Raw genomic sequence first — 27,065 nt, forward strand, 5'->3', positions numbered from 1 at the left:
AGATTGTAAGCTTTAGTTAAAGCTTGTGCCTGTAACTCACCTCATGTTTTCCAAGACATTCCCTATAAGAAAAAAAATGAAAACATTATACATTCTTCAAAAAGAATATTTTTAAAGCAAAGATGCTAACTCTACTGGTTTTTAAATTAACAAAAAATAAACACATATGGAAATAATAAGTGATTACAGAAAGATTCCAGGATACAAAGTTAATATACAAAAGCCAACTGCTGAACTGGAATTTGAAATTAAAAACACACCACCATTTACATCAGGGCTTCCCTGATAGCTCAGTTGGTAAAGAATCCACCTGCAATGCAGGAGACCCCAGTTCGATTCCTGGGTCAGGAAGATCCACTGGAGAAGGGATAGGCTACCCACTCCAGTATTCTTGGGCTTCCCTTATGGCTCAGCTGGTAAAGAATCCGCCTGCAACACGGGAGACCTGGGTTCAATCCCTGGATTGGGAGATCCCCTGGAGCAGGGAAAGGGTACCCACTCCAGTATTCTGGCCTAGAGAATTCCATGGACTGTACAGTCCATGGGGCCACAAAGAGTAGGACACGACTGAGCAACTTTCACTTTCACCATTTATACTATCACACAGAAAAATGAAATACTTAAGATATAAATCTAACAAAATAAATAATAAGATCTATATGAAGAAAACTATAAAACACTGATTAAAGAAATAAAAGTAGACCTAAATATATGAAGAGATATTTATGTTCATCTTTAGAAAGGTGCAATGCTGTTAAATGTCACTTCTTCCCAACTTCATCTAGATTCAACACAATTACAATCAAAATCCCAGCAAGTTATTTTGTGGATATCAACAAACTGATTCTACGATCTTTATGGAAAAACAAAAAAACCCAGGATAGCCAACACAGTACTGAAGAACAGAGGCAAAGAGCTGACACTACCCAACATCAAGCCTTATTATAAGGCTACAGTGATTAAGATAGTATGGTATTAGTGAAAGAACAGACAAACACATCAATGGAACAAACAGAGAGCCCAGAAACAGACTCACACAAAGATAGTCGATTGATCTTTGACAAAGGAGAAAGGCAATTAAACGATGAAAGGACAGACTTTTCAGCATATGGCTGGTGCTGGAACAAAGGAACATCTACATGGAAAAAAATACAAACAGACTTTACAACTTTCTGAAGTTACGTCAAAATGGATCAAAGACCTAAATGTGAAACGCAAAACTATAAAACACAGGAGAAGATCTAGGTGACCTTGAGTTTGGTGATGACTTTTTAAATACAACACCAAAAGCACAATCCAGGAAAGAAAAATGGCTAAGTTGGACTTCATTAAACCCAAAACATCTGCTCTGCCATAATCGCTTAAATAAGAACACTTAAATGAAAAGATAAGCCACAGACTGGGAGAAAATATTTGGAAAAACACAGCTGGTAAAGGACTTTTATGCAGAATATAAAAGAACTCTTAAAATTCAATAATAATAAGTCAAACAACTCAATTAAATCAATGGGCAAGATCTGAACAGAGGACACTTTATATATATACAAATTGCAACTGAGCATATGAAAAGATGTTCAACATCATTTACCATTAAAGAACTGCCAATTAAAACAGCAATAAGATGTTGCTGTTACTACACACCCATTAGGACAGCTAAAATTCAAAACACTGACAATAATATTTGCTGGTAAGGATGCAGGGCAAAGGGAACTCTCACTCACTGCTGGAGAGAATGCAAAATGGCGCTCTCATATAGGTAAACATAGGTCTACCATATGATCCAGAATCAGCACTCCTAAACATTTACCCAAATGAGTTGAAAGCATATGACCACAAAAAACTTACACATGAACGTTTACAGCAGCTTTCTTCATAACTGCTACAACTTCGACAACCAAAATGTCCTTCAATAGGTGAATGAATAAACAAACTGTGGTACAATGGAATATTGCTTAGCAATAAAAAGAAATGAGCCATCAAACCATAAATAGACATACAGGAAATTAAATGTAAATTATTAAGTGCAACATGCTAAAAAGGCTATATACTGTAGGATTCCAACTACAGGACAATTTGAAAAAGGAAGAATTCCAGAGACAGTAAAAGAAAGAAAAAGATGAACAGTTTCCAGGGGCTTGAGGGACAGGCAGGTGAGGGATGAACAAGTGTAGCACAGGATGTTTTTAGGGCAGTGAAACTATTCTGATGCAGGCAGGACATTATGCACATACAACTGAAAAAGTATATCCTAATGTAAACTATAAACTTTAGTTAATAACAATGTATCAGTATCAGTTCCTCAGCTGTACAAAATTCTGCTCTAAGAAAGAAATTATATTACCTGGATAGTTCATGTGACAAATAATAAATTTCAACATATACCTCATAATAATAATTATGTTACACATGCCACTGAAAAAGCATTATGTCAGAGTTAGAAAGACCTTTATATATACGTTTTTGGTTTTTAAACTGAGATAAAATTCACATGCCATAAAGTTTACACTTTTAAAGAATTCCACACTAATGTAATGTATTAATAACAGGGGAAACTGTGTGTGAATGGCAGGAAAACAAGACCTCTTTGTACTTTCTGTGAAATTCTCCTGCAAACCTAAAAAGTCATCTTTTAAAAAAAGTCTATTTAAAAAAACAAAACAAATATTTTATATCCCTTTCGAGAGACTAGTTTAGAAATTGTCATGTGATCCAACTCTGGCCAATGAAAAGTGAAAAGAATTTTACTATGGGAAAAATTTCCTCAGTCTTAAAAGAAAAGGATGGCTGAAGGCACAAATATCTTCCATTTCTCCCTTTGGAAACTTCACTAACTGGATGGGAAGTTTATCAGAAAGGAAAATAGCCAGAGAGCAAAGACTATATAAAGGATACAAAGTAAGGACAAAATTTGGGCCCTCAATGAGGTATCTGAATTAATCAGATTAACCAACTAGGAAGCAGTTCTAACACCAGTCTAACTGTGCAAGAAATAAATGTTACCATGTTGCTTTTAATTTAGAGTTTCTGTTACTTGAAGCTAAAGGCACCCTAAATGATACAGCACATATTATATATATTATACATACATATTCAGAATTCTTATACCACACGGCCAAATTATTATCAAATGTAATGTTATTTTTAACAAGAGGACAAGAAAACAAAAACACTGTACAATAATAAGAAATTATATTGCCTTGATAATTCATGTGACAAGTAGTATTTTTAATATATACTTTACAATAATTTTGTTATGCATGTTACTAAAAAATCATATCAGTGTTAGAAGGATCTTTATACATGTTCTTCTCCTTTTTAAAACTGAGATAAAATTCACATACCATAGAATGTAGACTTTTAAAGAGTACAATTCAGAGGTGTTTAGTGTACTCACATGGTTGTGTAACTAAAATCACCATGACTTAATCCTAGAATATTTTTATGACCCAAAGAGAAGCCGTGAAACAATCAGAATCATTCTCCATGGTCTCCTATCCCCAGACTCTGCAACCACTAACCTACTTTCTGTCTCTATGGATTTGCCTACTATGGACATTTCATATAAATGTATTATGTGGCCTTCAGTGTCTGGCTTCTTTCATTTATTTTTTTATTTTTTTTTTAAACTTTACAATATTGTATTGGTTTTGCCAAATATCGAAATGAATCCACCATAGGTATACATGTGTTACCCATCCTGAAACCTCCTCCCTCCCCATACCATCCCTCTGGGTCGTCCCAGTGCACCAGCCCCAAGCATCCAGTATCGTGCATCGAACCTGGACTGGCGACTCATTCCACATATGATATTTTACGTATTTCAATGCCATTCTCCCAAATCATCCCACCCTCTCCCTCTCCCACAGAGTCCAAAAGACTGTTCTATATATCAGTGTCTATTTTGCTGTCTCGTATACACGGTTATTGTTACCATCTTTCTAAATTCCATATATATGTGTTAGTATACTGTATTGGTGTTTTTCTTTCTGGCTTACTTCACCCTGTATAATAGGCTCCAGTTTCATCCACCTCATTAGAACTGATTCTAATGTATTCTTTTTAATGGCTGAGTAATACTCCATTGTGTATATGTACCACTGCTTTCTTATCCATTCATCTGATGATGGACATCTAGGTTGCTTCCATGTCCTGGCTATTATAAACAGTACTGCGATGAACATTGGGGTACAAGTGTCTCTTTCATTTCTGGTTTCCTCAGTGTGTATGCCCAGCAGTGGGATTGCTGGATCATAAGGCAGTTCTATTTCCAGTTTTTTAAGGAATCTCCACACTGTTCTCCATAGTGGCTGTACTAGTTTGCATTCCCACCAACAGTGTAAGAGGGTTCCCTTTTCTCCACACCCTCTCCAGCATTTACTGCTTGTAGACTTTTGGATCACACCCATTCTGACTGGCCTGAAATGGTACCTTATAGTAGTTTTGATTTGCATTTCTCTGATAATGAGTGATGTTGAGCATCTTTTCAAGTGTTTGTTAGCCTTCTGTATGTCTTCTTTGGAGAAATGTCTATTTAGTTCTTTAGCCCATTTTTTGATTGGGTCATTTATTTTTCTGGAATTGAGCTGTAGGAGTTGCTTGTATATTTTTGAGATTAGTTGTTTGTTAGTTGCTTCATTTGCTATTATTTTCTCCCATTCTGAAGGCTGTCTTTTCACCTTGCTTATAGTTTCGTTTGTTGTGCAAAAGCTTTTAAGTTTAATTAGGTCCCATTTGTTTATTTTTGCTTTTATTTCCAATATTCTGGGAAGTGGGTCATAGAGGATGCTGCTGTGATGTATGTCGGACAGGGTTTTGCCTATGTTCTCCTCTAGGAGTTTTATAGTTTCTGGTCTTAGGTTGAGATCTTTAATCCATTTTGAGTTTATTTTTGTGTATGGTGTTAGAAAGTGGTCTAGTTTCATTCTTTTACAAGTGGTTGACCAGTTTTCCCAGCACCACTTGTTAAAGAGATTGTCTTTAATCCATTGTATATTCTTGTCTCCTTTGTCAAAGATAAGGTGTCCATATGTGCATGGATTTATCTCTGGGCTTTCTATTTTGTTCCATTGATCTGTATTTCTGTCTTTGTGCCAGTACCATACTGTCTTGATGACTGTGGCTTTGTAATAGAGCCTGAAGTCAGGTAGGTTGATTCCTCCAGTTCCATTCTTCTTTCTCAAGATAGCTTTGGCTATTTGAGGTTTTTTGTATTTCCATACAAATTGTGAAATTATTTGTTCTAGCTCTGTGAAGAATACTGTTGGTAGCTTGATAGGGATTGCATTGAATCTATAAATTGCTTTGGGTAGTATACTCATTTTCACTATACTGATTCTTCTGATCCATGAACATGGTACATTTTCCATCTATTAGTGTCCTCTTTGATTTCTTTCACCAGTGTTTTATAGTTGTCTATATATAGGTCTTTAGTTTCTTTAGGTAGATATATTCCTAAGTATTTTATTCTTTTCGTTGCAATGGTGAATAGAATTGTTTCCTTAATTTCTCTTTCTGTTTTCTCATTATTAGTGTATAGGAATGCAAGGGGTTTCTGTGTGTTGATTTTATATCCTGCAACTTTACTATGGTCATTGATTAGTTCTAGTAATTTTCTGGTGGAGTCTTTAGGGTTTTCTAAAGGATCAGAGGATCATGTCATCTGCAAACAGTGAGAGTTTACTTCTTCTTTTCCAATTTGGATTCCTTTTATTTCTTTTTCTGCTCTGATTGCTGTGGCCAAAACTTCCAAAACTATGTTGAATAATAATGGTGAAAGTGGGCACCCTTGTCTTGTTCCTGACTTTAGGGGAAATGCTTTCAATTTTTCACCATTGAGGATAATGTTTGCTGTGGGTTTGTCATATATAGCTTTTATTATGTTGAGGTATGTTCCTTCTATTCCTGCTTTCTGGAGAGTTTTTATCATAAATGGGTGTTGAATTTTGTCAAAGACTTTCTCTGCATCTATTGAGATAATCATATGGTTTTTATTTTTCAATTTGTTAATGTGGTGTATTACATTGATTGATTTGCGGATATTGAAGAATCCTTGCATCCCTGGGATAAAGCCCACTTGGTCATGGTGTATGATCTTTTTAATGTGTTGTTGGATTCTGATTGCCAGAATTTTGTTAAGGATTTTTGCATCTATGTTCATCAGTGATATTTGCCTGTAGTTTTCTTTTTTTGTGGGATCTTTGTCAGGTTTTGGTATTAGGGTGATGGTGGCCTCATAGAATGAGTTTGGAAGTTTACTTTCCTCTGCAATTTTCTGGAAGAGTTTGAGTAGGATAGGTGTTAGCTCTTTTCTAAATTTTTGGTAGAATTCAGCTGTGAAGCCGTCTGGACCTGGGCTTTTGTTTGCTGGAAGATTTTTGATTACAGTTTCAATTTCCGTGCCTGTGATGGGTCTGTTAAGATTTTCTATTTCTTCCTCGTTCAGTTTTGGAAAGTTGTACTTTTCTAAGAATTTGTCCATTTCTTCCACGTTGTCCATTTTATTGGCATATAATTGTTGATAGTAGTTTCTTATGATCCTTTGTTTTTCTGTGTTGTCTGTTGTGATCTCTCCAGTTTCACTTCTAATTTTATTGATTTGATTTTTCTCCCTTTGTTTCTTGATGAGTCTGGCTAATGGTCTGTCAATTTTATTTATCCTTTCAAAGAACCAGCTTTTGGCTTTGTTGATTTTTGCTATGGTCTCTTCTGTTTCTTTTGCATTTATTTCTGCCCTAATTTTTAAGATTTCTTTCCTTCTACTAACCCTGGGGTTCTTCATTTCTTCCTTTTCTGGTTGCTTTAGGTGTAGAGTTAGGTTATTTATTTGACTTTTTTTGTTTCTTGAGGTATGCCTGTATTGCTATGAACTTTTTCCCCTTAGGACTGCTTTTACAGCGTCCCACAGGTTTTGGGTTGTTGTGTTTTCATTTTCATTCGTTTCTATGCAAATTTTGATTTCTTTTTTGATTTCTTCTGTGATTTGTTGGTTATTCAGCAGCGTGTTGTTCAGCCTCCATATGTTGGAATTTTTAATAGTTTTTCTCCTGTAATTGAGATCTAATCTTACTGCATTGTGGTCAAAAAAGATGCTTGGAATGATCTCAATTGTTTTGAATTTACCAAGGCTAGATTTATGGCCCAGGATGTGATCTATCCTGGAGAAGGTTCCATGTGCACTTGAGAAAAAGGTGAAATTCATTGTTTTGGGATGAAATGTCCTATAGATATCAATTAGGTCTAACTGGTCTATTGTATCGTTTAAAGTTTGTGTTTCCTTGTTAATTTTCTGTTTAGTTGATCTATCCATAGGTGTGAGTGGGGTATTAAAGTCTCTCACTATTATTGTGTTATTGTTAATTTCTCCTTTCATACTTGTTAGCATTTGTCTTACATACTGCGGTGCTCCCGTGTTGGGTGCATATATATTTATAATTGTTATATCTTCTTCTTGGATTGATCCTTTGATCATTATGTAGTGACCTTCTTTGTCTCTTTTCACAGCCTTTGTTTTAAAGTCTATTTTATCTGATATGAGTATTGCTACTCCTGCTTTCTTTTGGTCCCTATTTGCATGGAAAATCTTTTTCCAGCCCTTCACTTTCAGTCTGTATGTGTCCCCTGTTTTGAGGTGGGTCTCTTGTAGACAGCATATGTAGGGGTCTTGTTTTTGTATCCATTCAGCCAGTCTTTGTCTTTTGGTTGGGGCATTCAACCCATTTACGTTTAAGGTAATTATTGATAAATGATCCCATTGTCATTTACTTTATTGTTTTGGGTTCAAATTTATACATCCTTTTTGTGCTTCCTGTCTAGAGAATATCCTTTAGTATTTGTTGGAGAGCTGGTTTGGTGGTGCTGAATTCTCTCAGCTTTTGCTTGTCTGTAAAGCTTTTGATTTCTCCTTCATATTTGAATGAGATCCTTGCTGGGTACAATAATCTGGGCTGTAGGTTATTTTCTTTCATCACTTTAAGTACGTCTTGCCATTCCCTCCTTGAAGAGTTTCTACTGAAAGATCAGCTGTTATCCTTATGGGAATTCTTTTGTGGCTTCTTTCATTTAGAATGAAAATTTTTCAAGGTTCAGCCATGTAACATGGAAATATATCAAAAAATCATGCATTTTTATGGCTGAATCATATTCCATTGTTTGTTGTGGTTCACACAGCCAAAGGCTTTGGCATAGTCCATAAAGTAGATAATTTTTCGACACTCTCTTGCTTTTTGGATGATCCAATGCATGTTGGCAATTTGATCTCTGGTTCTCTGCCTTTTCTAAAACCAACTTAAACATCTGAAAGTTCATGGTTCGCGTACTGTTGGAAGCCTGGCTTGGAGAATTTTGAGCATTACTTTACTAGCGTGTGAGATGAGTGCAATTGTGCAGTAGTTTGAGCATTCTTTGGAACTGGAATGAAAACTGACCTTTTCCAGTCCTGTGGCCACTGCTGAGTTTTCTAAATTTGCTGGCATTTTGAGTCCAGCACTTTCACAGCATCACCTTTTAGGATTTGAAATGGATCAACTGGAATTCCATCACCTCCACTAGCTTTGTTCATAGTGATGCTTCCTCAGGCCCACTGGACTTCGCATTCCAGGATGTCTGGCTCTAGATGAGTGATCACAACATCATGATTATCTGGGTCTTTAAGATCTTTTTTGTGCAGTTCTGTGTATTCTTGCCACCTCTTCTTAATATCTTCTGCTTCTGTTAGGTCCATATCATTTCTGTCCTTTATTGACCCCATCTTTGCATGAAATGTTCCCTTGGTATCCCTAATTTTCTTGAAGAGATCTCTAGTCTTTCCCATTCTATTGTTTTCCTCTATTTCTTTGCACTGATCACTGAGGAAGGCTTTCTTAGCTCTCCTTGCTATTCTTTGGAACTATGCATTCAAATGGGTATATCTTTCCTTTTCTCCTATGCCTTTCGCTTCTCTTCTATTCACAGCTATCTGTAAGGCCTCCTCAGACAACCATTTTGCCTTTTTGCATTTCTTTTTCTTGGGGATGGTCTTGATCACAGCCTCCTGTACAATGTCACGAACCTCTGTCCATAGTCCATCAGGCACTCTATCAGATCTAATCCCTTGAATCTATTTGTCACTTCCACTGTATAACAGTAAGGGATTTGATTTAGGTCAAATCTGAATGGTCTAGTGGTTTTCCCCCTACTTTCTTCAATTTAAGTCTGAATTTGGCAATAAGGAGTTCATGGTCTGTGCCATAGTCAGCTCCCGGTCTTGCTTTTGCTGACTGTATAGAACTTCTCCATCTTTGGCTACAAAAAATATAATCAATCTGATTTTGGTATTGACCATCTGGTGATGTCCATGTGTAGAGTCTTCTCTTGTGTTGTTGGAAGAGGATGTTTGCTATGACCAGTGCATTCTCTTGGCAAAACTATTAGCCTTTCACCTGTTTCATTCTGCACTCCAAGGCCAAATTTGCCTGTTACTCCAGGTATTTCTTCACTCCATACTTTTGCATTCCAATCTCCTATAATGAAAAGGACATCTGTTTTGGCTGTTAGTTCTAGAAGGTCTTGTAGGTCTTCATAGAACTGTTCAACTTCAGCTTCTTCAGCATTACTGGTCAGGGCATAGATTTGGATTACTGTGATACTGAATTGTTTGCCTTGTAAACAAACAGAAATCATTCTGTCATTTTTGAGATTGCATCCAAGTACTGCATTTCAGACTCTTGTTGACTATGATGGCTATTCCATTTCTTCTAAGGGATTCTTGTCCATAGTAGTAGATATAATGGTTATGTTAGTTAAATTCACCCATTCCAGTCCATTTTAGTTCACTGATTCCTAGAATGTCAACGTTCACTCTTGCCATCTCCTGTTTGAACACTTCCAATGTGCCTTGATTCATGGACCTAACATTCCAGGTTCCTATGCAATATTGCTCTTTACAGCATCAGACTTTACTTCCATGACCAGTTACATCCACAACTGGGTATTGTTTTTGCTTTGGCTCCGTCTCTTCATTCTTTCTGGAGTTATTTCTCTACTGATCTCCAGTAGCATATTGGGCACCTACCAACCTGGGGAGTTCATCTTTCAGTGTCCTATCTTTTTGCCTTTTCATACTGTTCATGGGGTTCTCAAGGCAAGAATACTGAAGTGGTTTGCCATTCCCTTTTCCAGTGGACCACGGTTTGTCAGAACTCTTCACCAAGACCCATCCATCTTGGGTGGCCTTACATGGCATGGCTTATAAGTTTCATTGAGTCAGACAAGGCTGTGGTCCATGTGATCAGACTGGTTAGTTTTCTGTGATTGTGGTTTTCAGTCTGTCTGCCCTCTGATGGAGAAGGGTAAGAGGCTTATGGAAGCTTCCTGATGGGGGAGACTGACTGAGGGGGAAATTGGGTCTAGTTCTGCTGGGCAGGGCCCTATTCAGTAAATCTTTAATCCAATTTTCTGTTGATGGGTGGGGCTGTGTTTCCTCCCTGTTATTTACCTGGGGCCAGCCTATGGTGGAAGTAATGAAGATAATGGCGACCTCCTTCAAAAGGTCCCATGCATACTGCTACACTGAGTGCCCCTAGCCCTGCAGCAGGCCACTGCTGACCCACACCTCCGCCAGAGACTCCTAGACATTCACGAGCAAGTCTACTTCTGCTTTATTGACTATGCCAAAGCCTTTGACTGTGTGGATCAAAACAACTGCAGAACATTCTTAAACAGATGGGAATACCAGACCACCTGACCTACCTCTTGAGAAATTGTATGCAGGTCAGGAAGCAACAGTTAGAACTGGACATGGAACAACAGACTGGTTCCAAATAGGAAAAGGAGTACATCAAGGCTGTACATTGGCACCCTGCTTATTTAACTTATATGCAGAGTACATCATGAGAAACGCTGGGCCGGAAGAAGCACAAGCTGGAAACAAAATTGCCAGGAGAAATATCAATAACAGCAGATACGCAAATGACACCACTCTTATGGCAAAAGTGAAGAAGAACTAAAGAGCCTCTTAATGAAAGTGAAAGAGGAGAGTGAAGAAGTTGGCTTAAAACTCAACATTCAGAAAACAAAGATCATGGCATCTGGTCCCATCACTTCACAGCAAATAGATGGGGAAACAATGGATACAGTAAGAGGCTTTATTTTGGGGGGCTCCAAAATCATTGCAGATGGTGACTGCAGCCATGAAATTGAAAGACGCTTGCTCCTTGAAAGAAAAGTTATGACCAACCTAGATAACATATTCAAAAGCAGAGAATTACTTTGCCAACAAAGGTCTGTCTAATCAAAGCTATGGTTTTTCCAGTAGTCATGTATGGATGTGAGAGTTGGACTATAAAGAAAGCTGAGCACCAAAGAATTGATGCTTTTGAACTGTGGTGTTGGAGAAGACTCTTGAGAGTGCCTTGGACTGCAAGGAGATCCAACCAGTCCATCCTAAAGGAAATCAGTCCTGAATATTCATTGGAAGAACTGATGCTGAAGCTGAAACTCCAATACTTTGGCCACCTGATGCGAAGAACTGACTCATCTGAAAAGAGCCTGATGCTGGGAAAGACTCAAGGCAGGAGAAGAGCATGACAGAGGATGAGATGGTTGGAAGGCATCACCGACTCAATGGACACGAGTTTGAGTAAATTCCAGGAGTTGACAATGGACAGGGAGGCCCGGCATGCTGCAGTCCATGGGGTCACAAAGATTCGGACACATCTGAGCAACTGAACTGAACTGATATTCCACTGTATGGCTAAACCACATTTTGCTTATCCATTCATCAGTTGACAGACAATTGAGTTGTCTTCACTTTTTGGGCTATTAGTAATAATGCTGCTATGGACATTCATGTTCAAGTTTTTGTGAACATATATTTTCAATTTTCCTGGGTATAGATCTAAAGCAAAATTGCTGGGTCATATGGTAACTTTCTGAGAAACTACCAAAATGTTTCCAAAATAGCTACACCATTTTACAATCCCAATAGCAATGTATAATGGCTCCAATTTCTCCACATCTTCACCAACACATCATATGTCTATTTTATTTTAGCCTTCCTAGTGGGTATAAAATACTATCTCTTGGTGGTTTTGATGTATATTTTCCTAACTGGTGACATGGAGCATCTTTTCACATGTGTTTATTATCTATTTGTAGATCTTCTTTGAAGAAATACCTGTTCTAAGTCTTTGACTATTTTGAAATTGGATTATTAGTCTTTTTGTCTCTCAGTCTAAGAATTCTTTACATACTCTGGATAATATACTCTTATAAGATATATATTTACATTTTCTCCCATTCTGTGAGCTATCTTTTCAATTTTTTCATAGTGTCCTTAACGTACACTTTCTTGATAATGTCCTCTGACTTACTTTTTATGAACTCCAATTTATTTTCTCTTGTTGTTTATGTTTTAGGTGTCATATCTAATAAAACAATCCCTAACCCAAGGACACAAAGATTTTATTCTATGTTTTCTTCTCAGAGTTTAGTAGTTTTAGTCCTTAATTGTAGGCCTCTGATCCATTTTGAGTTACTATTTACATATGCTGTGACGTAAGAATCTGAGCTAATTTTCCATGTGAATATTCAGTTGTCCCCAAACCATTTGTTACAAAAAGCATTCTTTCCCCTATTTAATTATTCTGACGCCCTTGCCAAAAATCAACTGACCATAAATGCATGCACTTACTTCTGGGCTGTCAGCTCTATGCACTTGACCTTTATGTATATCTGGATGTCAGTACTACAGTTTTTGGTCCTCTTTAAATTCTAACAATGTTTTATAGTTCTCAGTGTGGAAATCTTGGATTTCTTCTATCCAAATTTATTTAACAATTTGTTAAATAAACAAAATGTTTATTCTTCTTAATGTTATTGGAAATGGAACTGTTTCCTTAGTTCAATTTTCAGACTGTTCATTGTTAGTGGATAGAAATAAAATTGACTTTTGTATATTCATGCTTCTTATAACCTCATTAAACTCATTTAATATCTCTAATAACTTGTGGAAAGATTCCTTAGGATCATCCATACACATGATCATGTTATCTGAAAATCCAAACAGTTTTACTTCATTTTCTAGTCTAATTGCTCTAGCTAGTATGTTTAGTATAGTATTGAACAGAAGTAGCAGAACAAACATCCTAGTCTTGTTCCTGATATTCAGGGTGAAACCTTTAAATCTTTTACCATTAAGTGTGATGTTAACTATGGGTTTTTCATAGACATCCTTCATTAGGTTGAGGAAGCTCCCTCTTACTCCACGACTGTTGAGTGTTTTTATCAAGAAAATGTGTCAGATTTTGTCAAATGTTTTTCTGCATCTATCAACTGCCTTTTACTCTACTGATGAAGTACTAAGTTGATTGATTTTAATCAATTATTGATGAATGAATGACTGAGGTTGATTCAAATTCATATTTCTGGAATACACACATTTGGCCATGGTATGTAATTCTTTGTGCACATTGCTGGATTTAGTTTGCTAATATCTAGCTAAGAATTTTTGTATCTATATTAAAAAGGGGATATTGGTCTGTATTTTTCCTGTCTTTTTCTAATTTATTATCAGGGAAATTCTAGCCTCACTGAATGCATCAGGAAGTGTCCCTCCTTAGTAAAACACTGGTGTTAACTCTTTAAAAACTAGTTATATTCAGATCTCCTACTTCTTTTTGGGTCAGTTTCAGTACAGTTATGTGTTTCTAAGAATCTGTCCATTTTCCACACAAACAGTAACCAAAAGAAGAGTAGGAGTGGCTATACTGACCCATTAAAACTCTAACTGGGGAAAATGACTCAAAAAAAGTTATCTAGAGGAAGATTTTAAGCAGTATGCAAAATATATTTGGAAAAGAATGAAACAGAAAGACAGACTACTTTACAGGCTACCAGGGAAGAGATACCAGGTTACCAGAGCCACCAGGGAAGCCCACTTTACAGGCTAGGCCTGACATAATGATGAACTACAAAAAGAAAAAGGGGAGAAGTTTCTTAAGATATGCTTTGGACTATGTCAAAAGGTCTTAAAGACTCTGCTCCCAATGCAGAGAGCCCAAGTTTCCAAGTCAGGGAACTAGATCCCACATACCCCAACTAAGAGTTCACATGTTGCAACTAAATATCTCACATGCCACAACCAAAATAAATTAAAAAAAAAAAAGCTAAAATTCTAATACTTACATAGGAATAGGAACTTGACATGGAGGACAAGGCAATGCAGTCTGAATAAATGCTGGTTCAGAAGGCTGTTCCCAAGGGCCTGTAGGCTGGTGCTACAAGTAAAATACACACCAATTTTAAGTCAGAGGAGCTAAACTGTATGGCCAGTTTAAGTATCTAAGAAAACAGTTCCAAAAATCCTCTGCTCAAGCAGGTTGAAATTTTTTCAAGTCATCAACAAATTGTGCTTATTGAAATATTTTACTACATCCTTAAATTCCATTACATTGTTTCCTTCTAACACATTTATATTAAAAATTGAGGCAGACTGCAGTTTTTAAATAACAGAACAAAGGCAGTATAGCATCCTCCACTTCTTATAAGCCCAAACAAAACAAAACAGAATCACAAAATCTAAATTCCACCAGTAGAATTTAACCTCCATTGTTTGGTTCACTACTATCTCCCCAGCACCTAGAAAAATGCTTAACACATAGTAAGAATTCAGTAAATATTTGCTGAATGTGTGAAGGAATCTTTGAAGAAGTTAGGAGATATTTATAACCCTACACCACAATATATGGAGGACTCACAAACTCATCTGCAAGATTATAAAATGACTATCATGCTGTTCTTACAAACATTTGTTTATTGGTTTCTTTTCTATACTGTAAGCTTCTAAAGACAGAAGGTCAAGTCTTAAACCTTATGTGAAAGTCACTCAGTCGTGTCCGACTCTTTGCGACCCCATGGACTCAGGCCAGAATACTGGAGAGGGTAGCCTTTCCCTTCGCCAGGGGATCTTCCCAACCCAGGGTTCAAACCCAGGTCTCCTGCATTGCAGGCAGATTCTTTATCACCTGAGCCACCAAGGAAGCCCAAGAATACTGGAATGGGTAGCCTATCTCTTCTCCAGCAGATCTTCATGACCTAGGACTCAAACCAGGGTCTCCTGCATTGCAGGTAGATTCTTTACCAGCTGAGCTACCAGAGAAGCCCTATACCTTATGACCCAGCTCCTATCACAGTGTTTAATATCCAGTAAGTAATTAATCATCGCTTGTTGTATGACTAAGAAAAATTAAGAAAACCTAACCCAGAGAAATGCATTATCTCTTAGTAATATTTGTTCTCTTACCCTGCCAGTTTGCTTTATTAATGCTTGATCATGACACGGAGCAGGACATAAGTGACCGCATTTCTCCAAAACCTTTTGGCAAGGTTGATGACATGGAGGACAAGAGCCAAAGTGACAGCGATGTTTTTCTTGACTTGTATGATGGCAAGTTGGTGGCCGACTAAATTATAAAATACAATTTTTTTAATTACTTTGATTACTGAACAATTGTATCTAAAGTACAATTATTTATTCATATATATATATATTCTGATTCCACACAGAATGATCATACTGTGAATATTAATATTTTAGAACATTAAAGCAAAACTGAAAATATTAACAAAATTAAAAATCAATATGAATTTAAATCTCTAAGGTATCAGATGTAAGTCTATGCAGAGCTTTGTACTAACCTGCACTGCTCTTTGCACTTGGGGGGTCTTGTGGTACGTTCTCGGCCACAGGGTACTGTCACCTTTGTATTACCACAATTGCACTTCACATCTACAGTTTCTGGGCAAGGGTAACAACTACCTAGAAAAAAAATGTCTGAAACTTAAAGAGAAAGTTCCTTAACTATCCAAATTCCCATCAACAGCAGAATCAATAAGTTTAGTATATTCACACAATGGGATTCTACTATGAGAATAAAACCAGTATGAACGAACCTCACACATAACACTGAGCAAAAGAAATTCAACACCAAGAGTATGATTCCATTTACATAAAATGAACAGGAAAAACTAAATCTACTCTGTTTAAAATCAGGATGATGATTACAAAGGACACAAAAATAGTTTTGGAAATGCTGGTAATGTTCTGTTTAGTAATGTGAGTTCTGGTTATATGGGTAGGTTCCATTTACAGAAAGTCATCAAACTGTACACTTGCTATCTGTATACTTTTCTGTACCTACACTGGTACTTCAACAAAAAGTTTTAGAATTTCACTTAAAATTTGCTAAAAGTTCTAAGTAACAAATAACACATTATTAAAATTATATAAGCAAAATGGAGCTAAGTCTGTGGGAAATCTGTTAGCAATAATCTTTTTGGCTTAATTTCATACATACATTTATTCAAGTACATTATTTTAAGATAAATTCCCCAATATGAGTGACTTCTTTCATCAGATTATTAACAAGTACAGTCAATTTTCCATTAGTCATGCTCTGAGAAAAGACTAAATTGTAAAATCTCATTTTAGGCTATAATTCCAAATAATTCTCTTCTAAACATTTCAAAAGTAAACATCTTTAGAGTTTTAGTTTTTCACCTTCTTTTGTTATGGGTTGGTAGAAACATGCAAAACCAACTGAAAAGAAATCTTTTAAACTGGGCTAAAAAGTTCTCCCCAAGGCTTTGACATTCTCTTAAGGGCTTTCTTTCTACTCTGTTTTCCCAGTAGGGCACCCCATTAAAAATGAAATAATAAAAAAGGAATAAAGAGTCTTCAACTAGGAAGTATCTCAAGACACTGCTGCCTAGGTGTCAGACCAAGCAAAATAATGAACAGCAGTTAACCTAATAAAAAACAGATTAAAGATGACAAACAGCCTGGTTAAAGATTCTATAAGTTCAAAACAAACAAAAGTTAAAAATATTTAATAAGTTAAATAATGACCACAGAAAACGAAAACAAAAATCATCATAGGGAAAAAACACACATGTATCATACAAATTACCAAACTTAGACTTCAGAGTTTTGGTAAGTATAATCCAATGAAGTATTATCCTGATGGTAATGCAAACCAAGTCATCCTGACTCACCTGAACAAACTTTATTTTGTTCCTTCCAAAAGAATGACTAGATGTCACATTTTTTAAAAGTTAATAGCAATATTTATGTCTGTTCTTACTCAGCACATTGTATCAATTTCCACACTTAACAATGATCATTTTCATTCATCTTCAGCAATTCAGAGGAACTTATCAAACAATATCTTTTCACCATCCTAAACTACAGTATTAGTTTTCTTTTTTTTTTAATTAAATCTTGAGAATAAGGAATAATTTCCCTGAACAGTCTTCCTAATGAACCCATTACAAATACTTGTACAACATGACAAATAAACTAAAATAACTTCAGTTACAGTATTTTTTAAATGAAAAAGGAGCATAGAGTTACAGTGATCAGTGGGTCAAAAGCCCAATAATTCTGGAATCATAACCATGGATGGTCTTAAACTTAAAAGAACTATAAATTGAACTTTCATATATTCACAATGCAAACATGCAGACAGCATGCTCTTCCTATGAGTTACCGTATAACTTAAGATTATGAAGGTGTCTAGAATAATGAAAAATGACATAAAATAATGATTTTACATATCTTATGCAATTGTGGTAAGAGCTGGACAATGGTATTTTCATACACTTTCCATTAAGATAAATTTTGTTAGGGGCTAGTAAACTTTTTTAAAAATAAACATTCTGCCAAACAATAATAATAATAATTGAACCCAGATCTGATCAAACCACTAGTCCCACTAATAGTTTATAGGAAATACAGAGGAAAATGCCAAAAATTCAATAATACCACAGAGATGCATTCTGAAAAATCCAGACTCTATAAAACTGTATAAAGCAATCTAGTTTCTTAAGTGACAAAAGAAAAAGATGGAAAATCATAGAAAAAGAGGGAAATTACAGATTAACAGACTTTAGAGACATAAACCAACTACAATGTCAATCTTAGTAAGATTTCTGAGTCATACAAACTGAAGTAAAAAAATAAAGGTATTTATGAAACAACAAGATATGTGAACATCACATATTTGCTGATATTCAGAAACAGATTAACTATTTTCAGGTTAAGAATCCATCTTTTAGAGATGCACATTGAAGTATTTATGGGATCTGCTTCAAAGGAGTACAAGATGGGGATATGCTTTCAACATTTCTCCACTAAGTATGATGCTTGCTTTATGCTTTTTGCAGATACTGTATAAATCAGGTTAAGGATGCTCTCCTCTATTCCTGGTTAAGTTTTCATCATATACAGATTTTGAATTTTATTAATGGTTTCTCAGACATTTACTAAAATGATCTCATTTCTCCTATAGTCTGTTAATGTGGTAGAAACATATTACATTTACTAATCTTAAACCAACCATATATTATTGCATGGATATCTTAATACCATCTAGCTGGATTTGAGTGGTTAAAACTAATTTCACAAACATGTTCATGAGTTAGATTGACCTGTAATTTTCTCTTACTTTCTCTGTAAGATAACTAACGAGCTGGGGCACAATCCTTTTTTATATATACTATCAAATAATTTACAAAGAGATTAAACTTATATATACCTTAAATGTTTATTTGTTAAAAATCAAGTGTAAATATCAATGAGACCTTTTTTTTCTTGGTGAGAAAATTCTCAACTACTGATCTAATTTCTTTGATGGTCATACAACCAGTCAAGTTTTCAACTTAAAGTGAAGGTCACGTTTTAACAGTGGCTTCTGAAACCCTAGACATATTCTCCTTTCCTCAGCAGTCCTTTATCCCACCATTTTTCTGACCTCATCTCCTTGGACAATCACTTCAGTCCTCTCAAACGTTTCCGTCTTAAGGCATCTGCAATCCCACCGCCCCATCCCCATTTCCACAGCGTCTGATCCCTACGTCTCTCAGGGTCCCCCTCACACATCATCCTACTTGACCATACTATGTAAAGCAGTATATATCATCCACTAACATGATTTTAATTTCACTCTAATTCTCTTATTATACTTGTCACTATCTGATATTCTGTACTAATTTATTTATTTTTATTCTAATTAAGGGAGAATTACAAAATAAGTTCCATAAAAGCAGGTACTCTGTCAAATTATTCACTCATGTAATCCCAGTGCCTGGTACTTAGAAGACACTCAAAAATACTTATTGAAGTTTTGGGTTCACATCCTGACTCTGTAACTAGTTCTATAACCTTGGGCCAATAGTCTTTGCCTTCTTCCTCCTTACACAAAACACTAATGTCATTCACCTTCCAAGATTCCTGAAAGAACGAAGACATTAAGAGAGATATCTAGCATCCACCTAATCCCAAAGGAAAACAACAAAAAACAGTACAGTAGTTTGTCCAAGGTCATATAGCTACTAAGTCCAGACTTGACTCAGACCTCTTAATTTAAGTCCATGCTCTTCCCACTACCATAAACTATCTTTCAGGAGATTTCACTTCATACTAACATACTCCAAATGAGTAAAGTTAACTCAGTCTTCAACGTCTAATAACTTAGGGACTCCTGAGACCCTTTCAGGTGGTGTGCAAGATCTCATATACATAGATTAGAATTTTCCAGAAGCTATGTGATAAGGGATATCACAATAGATTGAATGCAGAAGCAGATACGTGAATCCAGTTATCTTCTACTAAGCTGGACATTAAAGAAATCTGCAAAAATACAAAATACCATTCTTCCCACTAATTTTTTTTTCCAAAAAATATTTATTTTTCACACAAAAAAAGTTACTGTATTAAGATGTAATGGATTATTACTATGTTTAAATAAAATAATAAATGTTATTATATTTTAATTTTAAATAGAATAAATATCAATAGATAAAACCCATATTAACAAAAGGTCTTTGGGTCCAAAAAGAGTTTAAAGGGGCCTTGAGATTAAAAATTTTGAGACCCACTGGAAAGAATATATCCATTCATTTACTAAACTTAATTTCATATAAATGTCTAAAATTCACAATAGTACTGAAAAACCTATTAGCTTAAGAACTATATGGGGAAGGTTGGGTAGAAGAAAGGAAACAATATGGTATTACAGAAAGAACTAAAGTTTATATTTAGAAGGCCTGTGTTCAAATCTTGGTTATGGTGCTTTGCTAGAAAATTCCCTAAGGAAATCACTGAATCCTCTTCAGCTTAAATGTCCTCGACCATAAAATAAGGATACTAGCGACTACTCTAACGTCTCAAGATTGTTAAGAGTAAGATAATAAATGTGAAAGCTCACTATCAACTATAAAGCACTATGTAAATATAAACATAAAATTACAGCTGTTATTAAATTTTACCTCTATGGCAGACAGATGGACACTTATGGTTTCTACATCCTAAAGTCCGTCCACAGTTTTGATCACAAGGTGGACAGTTTCCAGGGCAACACTGAAGGGAAAGCAATATATAAAGAACAGATAATTTGAAAATCATACATAATATGAATGTCATTACTAGTTATTCACAGAACTTAGGGAAATCAAAAGATTGTTCTTTTCACTATAAGAATAAGAATATTCAAGAGTATTAACATTCTTGTGTAGAATACATTATACTAAGAACTTGTAAGTTTAAATAGACAATGACCTAATTTAGTGAAATCAAGCTAAATTTACGTGCCCTTTGGTTAACTATTCTATAATTTAAAATAGTTCCATAAGAGATTCTCTTCTACTTATATATGCAGAGACTGACAACATTAACCATAGGAATGCTTGTGGTCAAACTCTATAATCAATTTAGGCAAACAATCTGCCTATTTTTAAGATTTAATTATAATAAAGCCAGTGCATTATATAAATTAGGTGGGGAACTATTTTCAAACCAAAGAATCAGAGTCTAACTAAAGGAAAGAAGCAGAGACAGGCTAACTGATTTCAGCACTCTCTAGTTTGTTACTTCTTAATTTTCAATCTGTGAGAAATACAGCTGTCTAAGACTTGTCCCAATTTTCATTCATGAACACAAAGCAACTACTTAAAAGTTCCATCTGCCATTCTAACTCCTTGACTTCTCATATATCCAAACCTTGGAAACAAAATACAGACTACAATTGTCTTTAAGAAATATGGGTTTGTAACCTACTTAAGAAAAAGTTTCAGGATAAAAAAATAGCTCAAAACAAAATATACATTATTGAAAAGCAATTAAAAGTTAAAATAGTTCACTCAATTCAATAAGTATTTACCAAAAAATACTATGTGCCTATCACTTTCCCAGTGCCAGTGGGGGAAAAGAAGATTATTGCGATAAGCCTTTTAGGTGTTTGTTTCTCACCACTGATGAGCAATAATGACCAGATTTACTCTCCTGCTTTAAACAACTAGAAAATCAGACAAAATATATCCAACAACAGTTTTCAGATTTTGGACAATTAGGCAACACTGGACAGAAACCCTATGAAAAGATAAACAAAAAAGGTGAGTCCTATGATAGCACAAGTTTAGACCTGGAAGTTTCCACACTGCAGCACAAGGAGAAAAATCACAAGCAAAGTCCAGTGGTCTCACCAAGTTAAGGAGACAAAATTCAAGGTTCAGAGGCCAGTATGGTTAGAATTTGTGGAGAAATGGTAGCACAAAATATAAAGTTCACAGTATCTGGAAACCAATCAAAAGTCACCCAGGAGGAAAGAATAACCCAAAAGGAAAGCAAAATTCGATCAACAGAAATAGACCCAAGAATGACAGATGACAGAATTAGTAGATAAGTACATTAAAATAAGCCTGTGAAGTAAAGCCCATCCACCTATACTGATGACAACAGAAGAAAGCATGAGCATGAAAAGGACAGACATGGAAGTGATGAAAAAGACCCAACTCCAAGACTCAGATGAAAAAATACTGTCTGAGATGAGAAAATACATGATGGGATTAAAAATGGGATTATACAATGCAAAAGAAAACTTGTTGAACTTGAAGATAAAGCAATATAAGCTAACATAAAATATGAACATTAAAAAGACTAAATAATAAATGGAGCATGAGTGAAGCATTAGAACTATAGGCCCTCAAGTAGTTTGACATATACATCACTGGAGTGTCATAAAGCAAAGAGTAGGAGAAATATTTGAAGAAATAAGGATCGAAAATGTCATAAGTATGATGAAAACTATAAAGAAATAAAAGAAACTCAACAAAAGCCGAGCAAAAGAAACATGAAGAAGGCAATACAAAGGAAATCACTAATAAATTCCTGAAGACTAATGATAAAGAGAAAAATCTTTTTAAACAAAGAAAAAAGATACATACAGAAGAACAAAGATAACAAAAATAGTTTAAAGTATGGGGGGAAAACTGTCAAATAAAAATCATACAGTAAAAATATTTTTCACAAACAAAAGCTAAAGAGAGTTTACAAAAATTGAAAGACTCCATGACCAGCACTCAAGAGGTGTTAAAGGAAGTTCTTCAGATAAAAGAAAATGAAACCAGATAGAAACCTGAATCTTTATAAAAGGATGAAAAATGGCAAAAGTCATGAGTTTGATGATAAATATAAAAGATTACCTATTTTTTTCAAATTCTTTGAAAGATACCTTTTAAAGCAAAACAACATATTTAAGATTATTTTAAAAAATAGTATAAAATGTGTCAGAATTAAATAAAGGAGGTAAAGTAGAATCATTGAAAAGCAACACTCAATCAAATAGAAGACACAAAAGAAGGAAAAGCAACAAAGAGCAGATGGGCAAACAGAAAATAAATAGCCAATGATAGATTTAAATTCAACCATTTTATTAAAGATCATAAGAAATGTAAATGATCTACACTCAAATTAAAACTAAAGATTGAATAAAATAAAAAATCTAAGTGCTCTGCATAGATGTTCACTTTAAATATAAAGATATGAATAAGTTAAAAGGATCGAAAAGATATACTGTATTAACACTATGAAAAACAAAGTTGAAATCACTATATTTAATAAATTTAAGAACAAGGTATCTTACCGGAGATAGAGGGATAATTTATAATAATAAAAGAGGCTTGAAAAAACTGCAAATCTACAGACTCAAAAAAATACTCCTTATACTGAACCAAGTTTCTACAGATAAGATCTGAACAGCAGAAGTTAAGCCTCTACAAAACCAAATGACACTGCTAACACTGCTATGACGTTTTAGTCAGGGAACAGAAATAGCCAGAGAATCAAGACAAAAGAATTATGCACAGGACAAAAGGACACCACTGTTATTTAAAAACATTGGTAGAATTTCCACTAATACAAACAATATATTTATTAATATTTCATATAGGAAGCAAAGAATATGTCTAAATACCTGAAGAACAAGTCAAGATGGCACTTATCATAGGCCCCAAAAGGAAAAACTCAAAAGAATTTTAAAATCAGTTTTCCAAGCTTATTACCTTTCTCCTACACTGATGCTTCTGACAGTCCCGCATCTTAACACACTTAGTTTCACAAAGATAAGGTTTATGGCACGGCATTCGTTTTGTATGCTTCCCACAGCGACAATGCTTTTCCACTTCCTGGAAGAATCAAATGCTATTGACTTTTGTTGATATGATTTTTTCACATTGCTATCTCTATAATTACTAAAAAATGAAAGAGAAAAGTTTTAAGAGCCTTTTGTATTAAAGACTTAAAAAAAAAAAAAGGCTGAATTTTCTAAGACACTTGTTTCAAAAAGACTTCACAGAATTTCTATTATTAAATTTAGTAAAAACTTGATATTAAATAGTAAAACAATTAAAATCTCTTTTATCTAATTACACCGTAACATCTATACATCTAGTTTCAATAAAACAAGAAAACTGGATTATCTGGTAGCATGTCAAAACCAAAATGACATCTAGGCATTTTTTTCCATCATCACTAAGCCTAATTCATTGTTGCTTTGAATGTCTACTGAGAACAAACAAGTCCACACTAGTCTAAAAATGACAACATTCAAACTTTTACCAAGGAATACAAAATAAATGGTAACTTCAGATTTAACTGCTGGCATACTCTCCTGTTTCATCATAATAAATGTTAGATCATGACAGCAGATGTTTAAGAGAACAATTATAAAACAACCCCATTTGACATATTATGACAGCTGTTAAACAAGTAATCATTACAGGAGATGACTAACTTGTCTACATGTTTCACAAGGGCCTCGGTGACAACGCTGTGAACATCTATGGATTCCACATTCAAGTACTTTGTCACAACTATCTCCACAAGTTGGTACATCTTCTGTACAAGGCAAGGAAAATTCTAGAAGCAGATAAAAAAAAAATCAGTATTAATAACAACATATATTATTATAAAACACTAATAATGTGCCATGTACTTCTGGTTCCCTAAATGACAGGCCTTTCTGACATGAGTTTTTGCATCTACATAATTAATGGAAAAAGTTCACTTTAATGAAAATAACCCCTAATATGTGTAAAGTTTATGCTTTAAAAAAAAAAATTATTTCGGTGCATCGGATCTTAAGCTGCAGCACGTGGGATCTTCGTTGTGGCGCAGAGGCTCTCTAGTTGTGGCACTCAGGCTTAGCCGCTCTGTGGCATGTGGGATCCTAGTTCCCAAACAGGGATCCAACCCAGGTCCCCTGCATTGCAAGGAGGATTCTTAACTACTGGACTGCCAGGAAGTCCCAAAGTTTATGCGTTTTAAAAAGAATTCGACACATGACATGTTACCATACTCAAGAAGCACATTTTTATGAGCTAACTACTTCAGAAATAACTTTTCTAAAGAAATGAGTAAGTCCCTGGAAACTACTAGGAAGAATTCTACAATATACAGAATAAAAAAAAAAAAAGAAAATTGCTCTAAACAAGCTCATAGGATGAAAAAAAAAAAAAATCTAGATTTTCAAACTATGAAATTGGCCTTTAACATAAATATTTTATAACTAATGCTGGCAATAATCTCACAAATATGTGTGCTGGTATTCGTGCTTAATCAAGAAAGTGAACGTCAACTGAAACTCTTCTATGCCTTCATCTCAAAGCAGTCAAAACTAAATTCACCTCTAACACAGAATAATGGCAAGAGTTTATAACTATTAGGTTTCCTTCATGTGCTGGCCACTACACTAAATAATTTATGTGCATTTTATCACTTAATTCTCACAATTATCTTATGAAGAAGGTACTACTATTGTCCCCATTTAACTTGAGAAAAGTATATTCAAGAAAGTGGGATTTCAACCCAGATACGCTTAGTCTTTTTTTTTTTTTTTAATTTTAGCAGAGATTTATTCAAGCAAGGAAAGAAAGAAATGGGATCAGAGGAAGGAACTAAATCAGGAATACATCTTGCAATACTTATATTCATCACAGTCTTAACTCACTCAGATTTATATATGTTGGCACGCTATTCAGAATGGTGACCCTTATATAATCAAAGATCATATTATTATCACTCCAGTTTTTTGTTTGTTTTATCAGCATGCAGCACAGGATATTGACATTTACTTCCCTCAATCACTTCTCTTCACTGGTCAGGGGTTGAAAGAATAGGGGAGTTGGAAGAGCATTCAGATGGAATCCGAAGATACACCTTGAATGTGCTTTGATAGGTTGAAAAGAGGTTGGTCTGAGCTTGACAAGACACCCGTTTCAGAGGCTCAGGAAGTTTGGGGCCAAAATCTGAGTTCTTAATCCACCAGACTACATTGTCCTGTTACCCAGGTGTGTAGAAATCTAATACTGAATTTATATTATTATTGAAATGACATTGTAAGTTTCCAGAGAAGACTAATTGGGAAAATATAATAATTAGCATAACAAGTAATCATAATCTGATTAAAGATTTTTTAGAAAGCCTTACTTGACTTCTGACATGGACAGAACCTTTTCCCAGATCGAGGACAATCTCCACAAGCACCTACATGGCAAACTTGCTCACACGTATGATTACCACATGGTAGTGTTTTCCCACATACCTAGAACAACATGCAATAAATGCTAAAGACTTAAAAGTTAACAAGACTTTGTATACGACATAATAATTTCTCAATCACAAATAAGCAACTTCTTTATATTCCTCATATTATTATGCTTTCTCTCTTACATAGGTATCATGAATGTGCATAAACACAAACACACATTTCTTTTGTGCCAGAGTATATTTTTAAAATATAATAAAGGCAAAAAGAACATACAGTTTCATGTGGTCATCCACCAAGATTTCCAATGGTACTAAAGCCATGCCAATTCTAAGACAAGCTACAAAATCAACCCTACTTCCTCAAGTGGATTAACTCAAGAAGAGGGAAAAGAGGAGAAAAAGCTAGCAAGAAAGAGTACATATGTACTAAATCTGAAATTCAACAAGTCGCTGTTAATTTGAAAAATAAATTTCTCCTGGTAATTAAAATGATACTAAGTTGAAAAGTTTCCTAAAACATGAATAAAATTCATCTGAATTGCTGTTCTTCCTCTCTTTTTATCCAACTAAATCTAACTAGCATTTCTAATTGTATATGCTTTGGTAGACTTTAACACCCACTCCTCAAAATGCATATACCCTTACTTGATCACAGTGCCACAGTGGACTTGCACAGCTTCTTTCAGCTACTCGTTTGCCACAGACACACTTTTGTCTACTAACTCTTGGACAAGGTGGGCAACTTCCTAAAATCAAAACGATAAATAAGCATGGAACATCATAAAAGCAATGGCGGCTGCTTTGACTTCTGCTTAAGGCTGGAACATCTAACACTTATGACCTTTTACCTGCATGACAAGGATTTTCACATTTATGTTGTCCACAAAGCAATTTCCGTCCACATGGCAGCTGACAGGACCATTCCTTAGCACTGCACCGGCGAGGGATAGGTTTTGCTTTCTTACAATAACAAGTAGTTGTGACCATCTTGGGACAAGGGGGGCAAGGACCTAGAATCCAATGAAAGGAAAAAAAATCAGAAGTCAAAAATTAAAAATTTCAGTTCCTACACCTATCAGTAATTCCTAACACTTTCCTGATACTTTAAAAGGCAATCCCTTCAAATATTTTCTTATGTACACTTAAGTTCTGGATTCAACTTTCACAATGATTTTTTTGCTTCAATGTAAGAAGAAATAACTACCCACAA

The 27,065-nt window shown here is 35.1% G+C and overlaps 1 protein-coding gene across 6 annotated transcripts in view; it reads right to left on the reverse strand.

Annotated features, from left to right (window-relative positions):
- The window catches only part of NFXL1 (nuclear transcription factor, X-box binding like 1), a 61,942-nt gene that overhangs the window by 23,711 nt on the left and 11,166 nt on the right, over positions 1-27,065 (reverse strand). For all 6 annotated transcript variants that reach the window (XM_061420088.1, XM_061420085.1, XM_061420086.1 and 3 more), the window contains exons 7-16: positions 26,704-26,865; positions 26,501-26,601; positions 25,796-25,910; positions 24,102-24,226; positions 23,371-23,493; positions 20,302-20,392; positions 15,673-15,793; positions 15,278-15,437; positions 14,161-14,252; positions 41-62 (exon numbers count right to left, since the gene is read on the reverse strand). In XM_061420088.1, the coding sequence (XP_061276072.1) occupies positions 41-62; positions 14,161-14,252; positions 15,278-15,437; positions 15,673-15,793; positions 20,302-20,392; positions 23,371-23,493; positions 24,102-24,226; positions 25,796-25,910; positions 26,501-26,601; positions 26,704-26,865 (1,112 nt within the window). The remainder of the gene's footprint in view (positions 1-40; positions 63-14,160; positions 14,253-15,277; positions 15,438-15,672; positions 15,794-20,301; positions 20,393-23,370; positions 23,494-24,101; positions 24,227-25,795; positions 25,911-26,500; positions 26,602-26,703; positions 26,866-27,065) is intronic.

The sequence above is a fragment of the Bos javanicus genome, chromosome 6 (assembly GCF_032452875.1).
Source record: "Bos javanicus breed banteng chromosome 6, ARS-OSU_banteng_1.0, whole genome shotgun sequence".
NCBI lineage: Eukaryota > Metazoa > Chordata > Mammalia > Artiodactyla > Bovidae > Bos > Bos javanicus.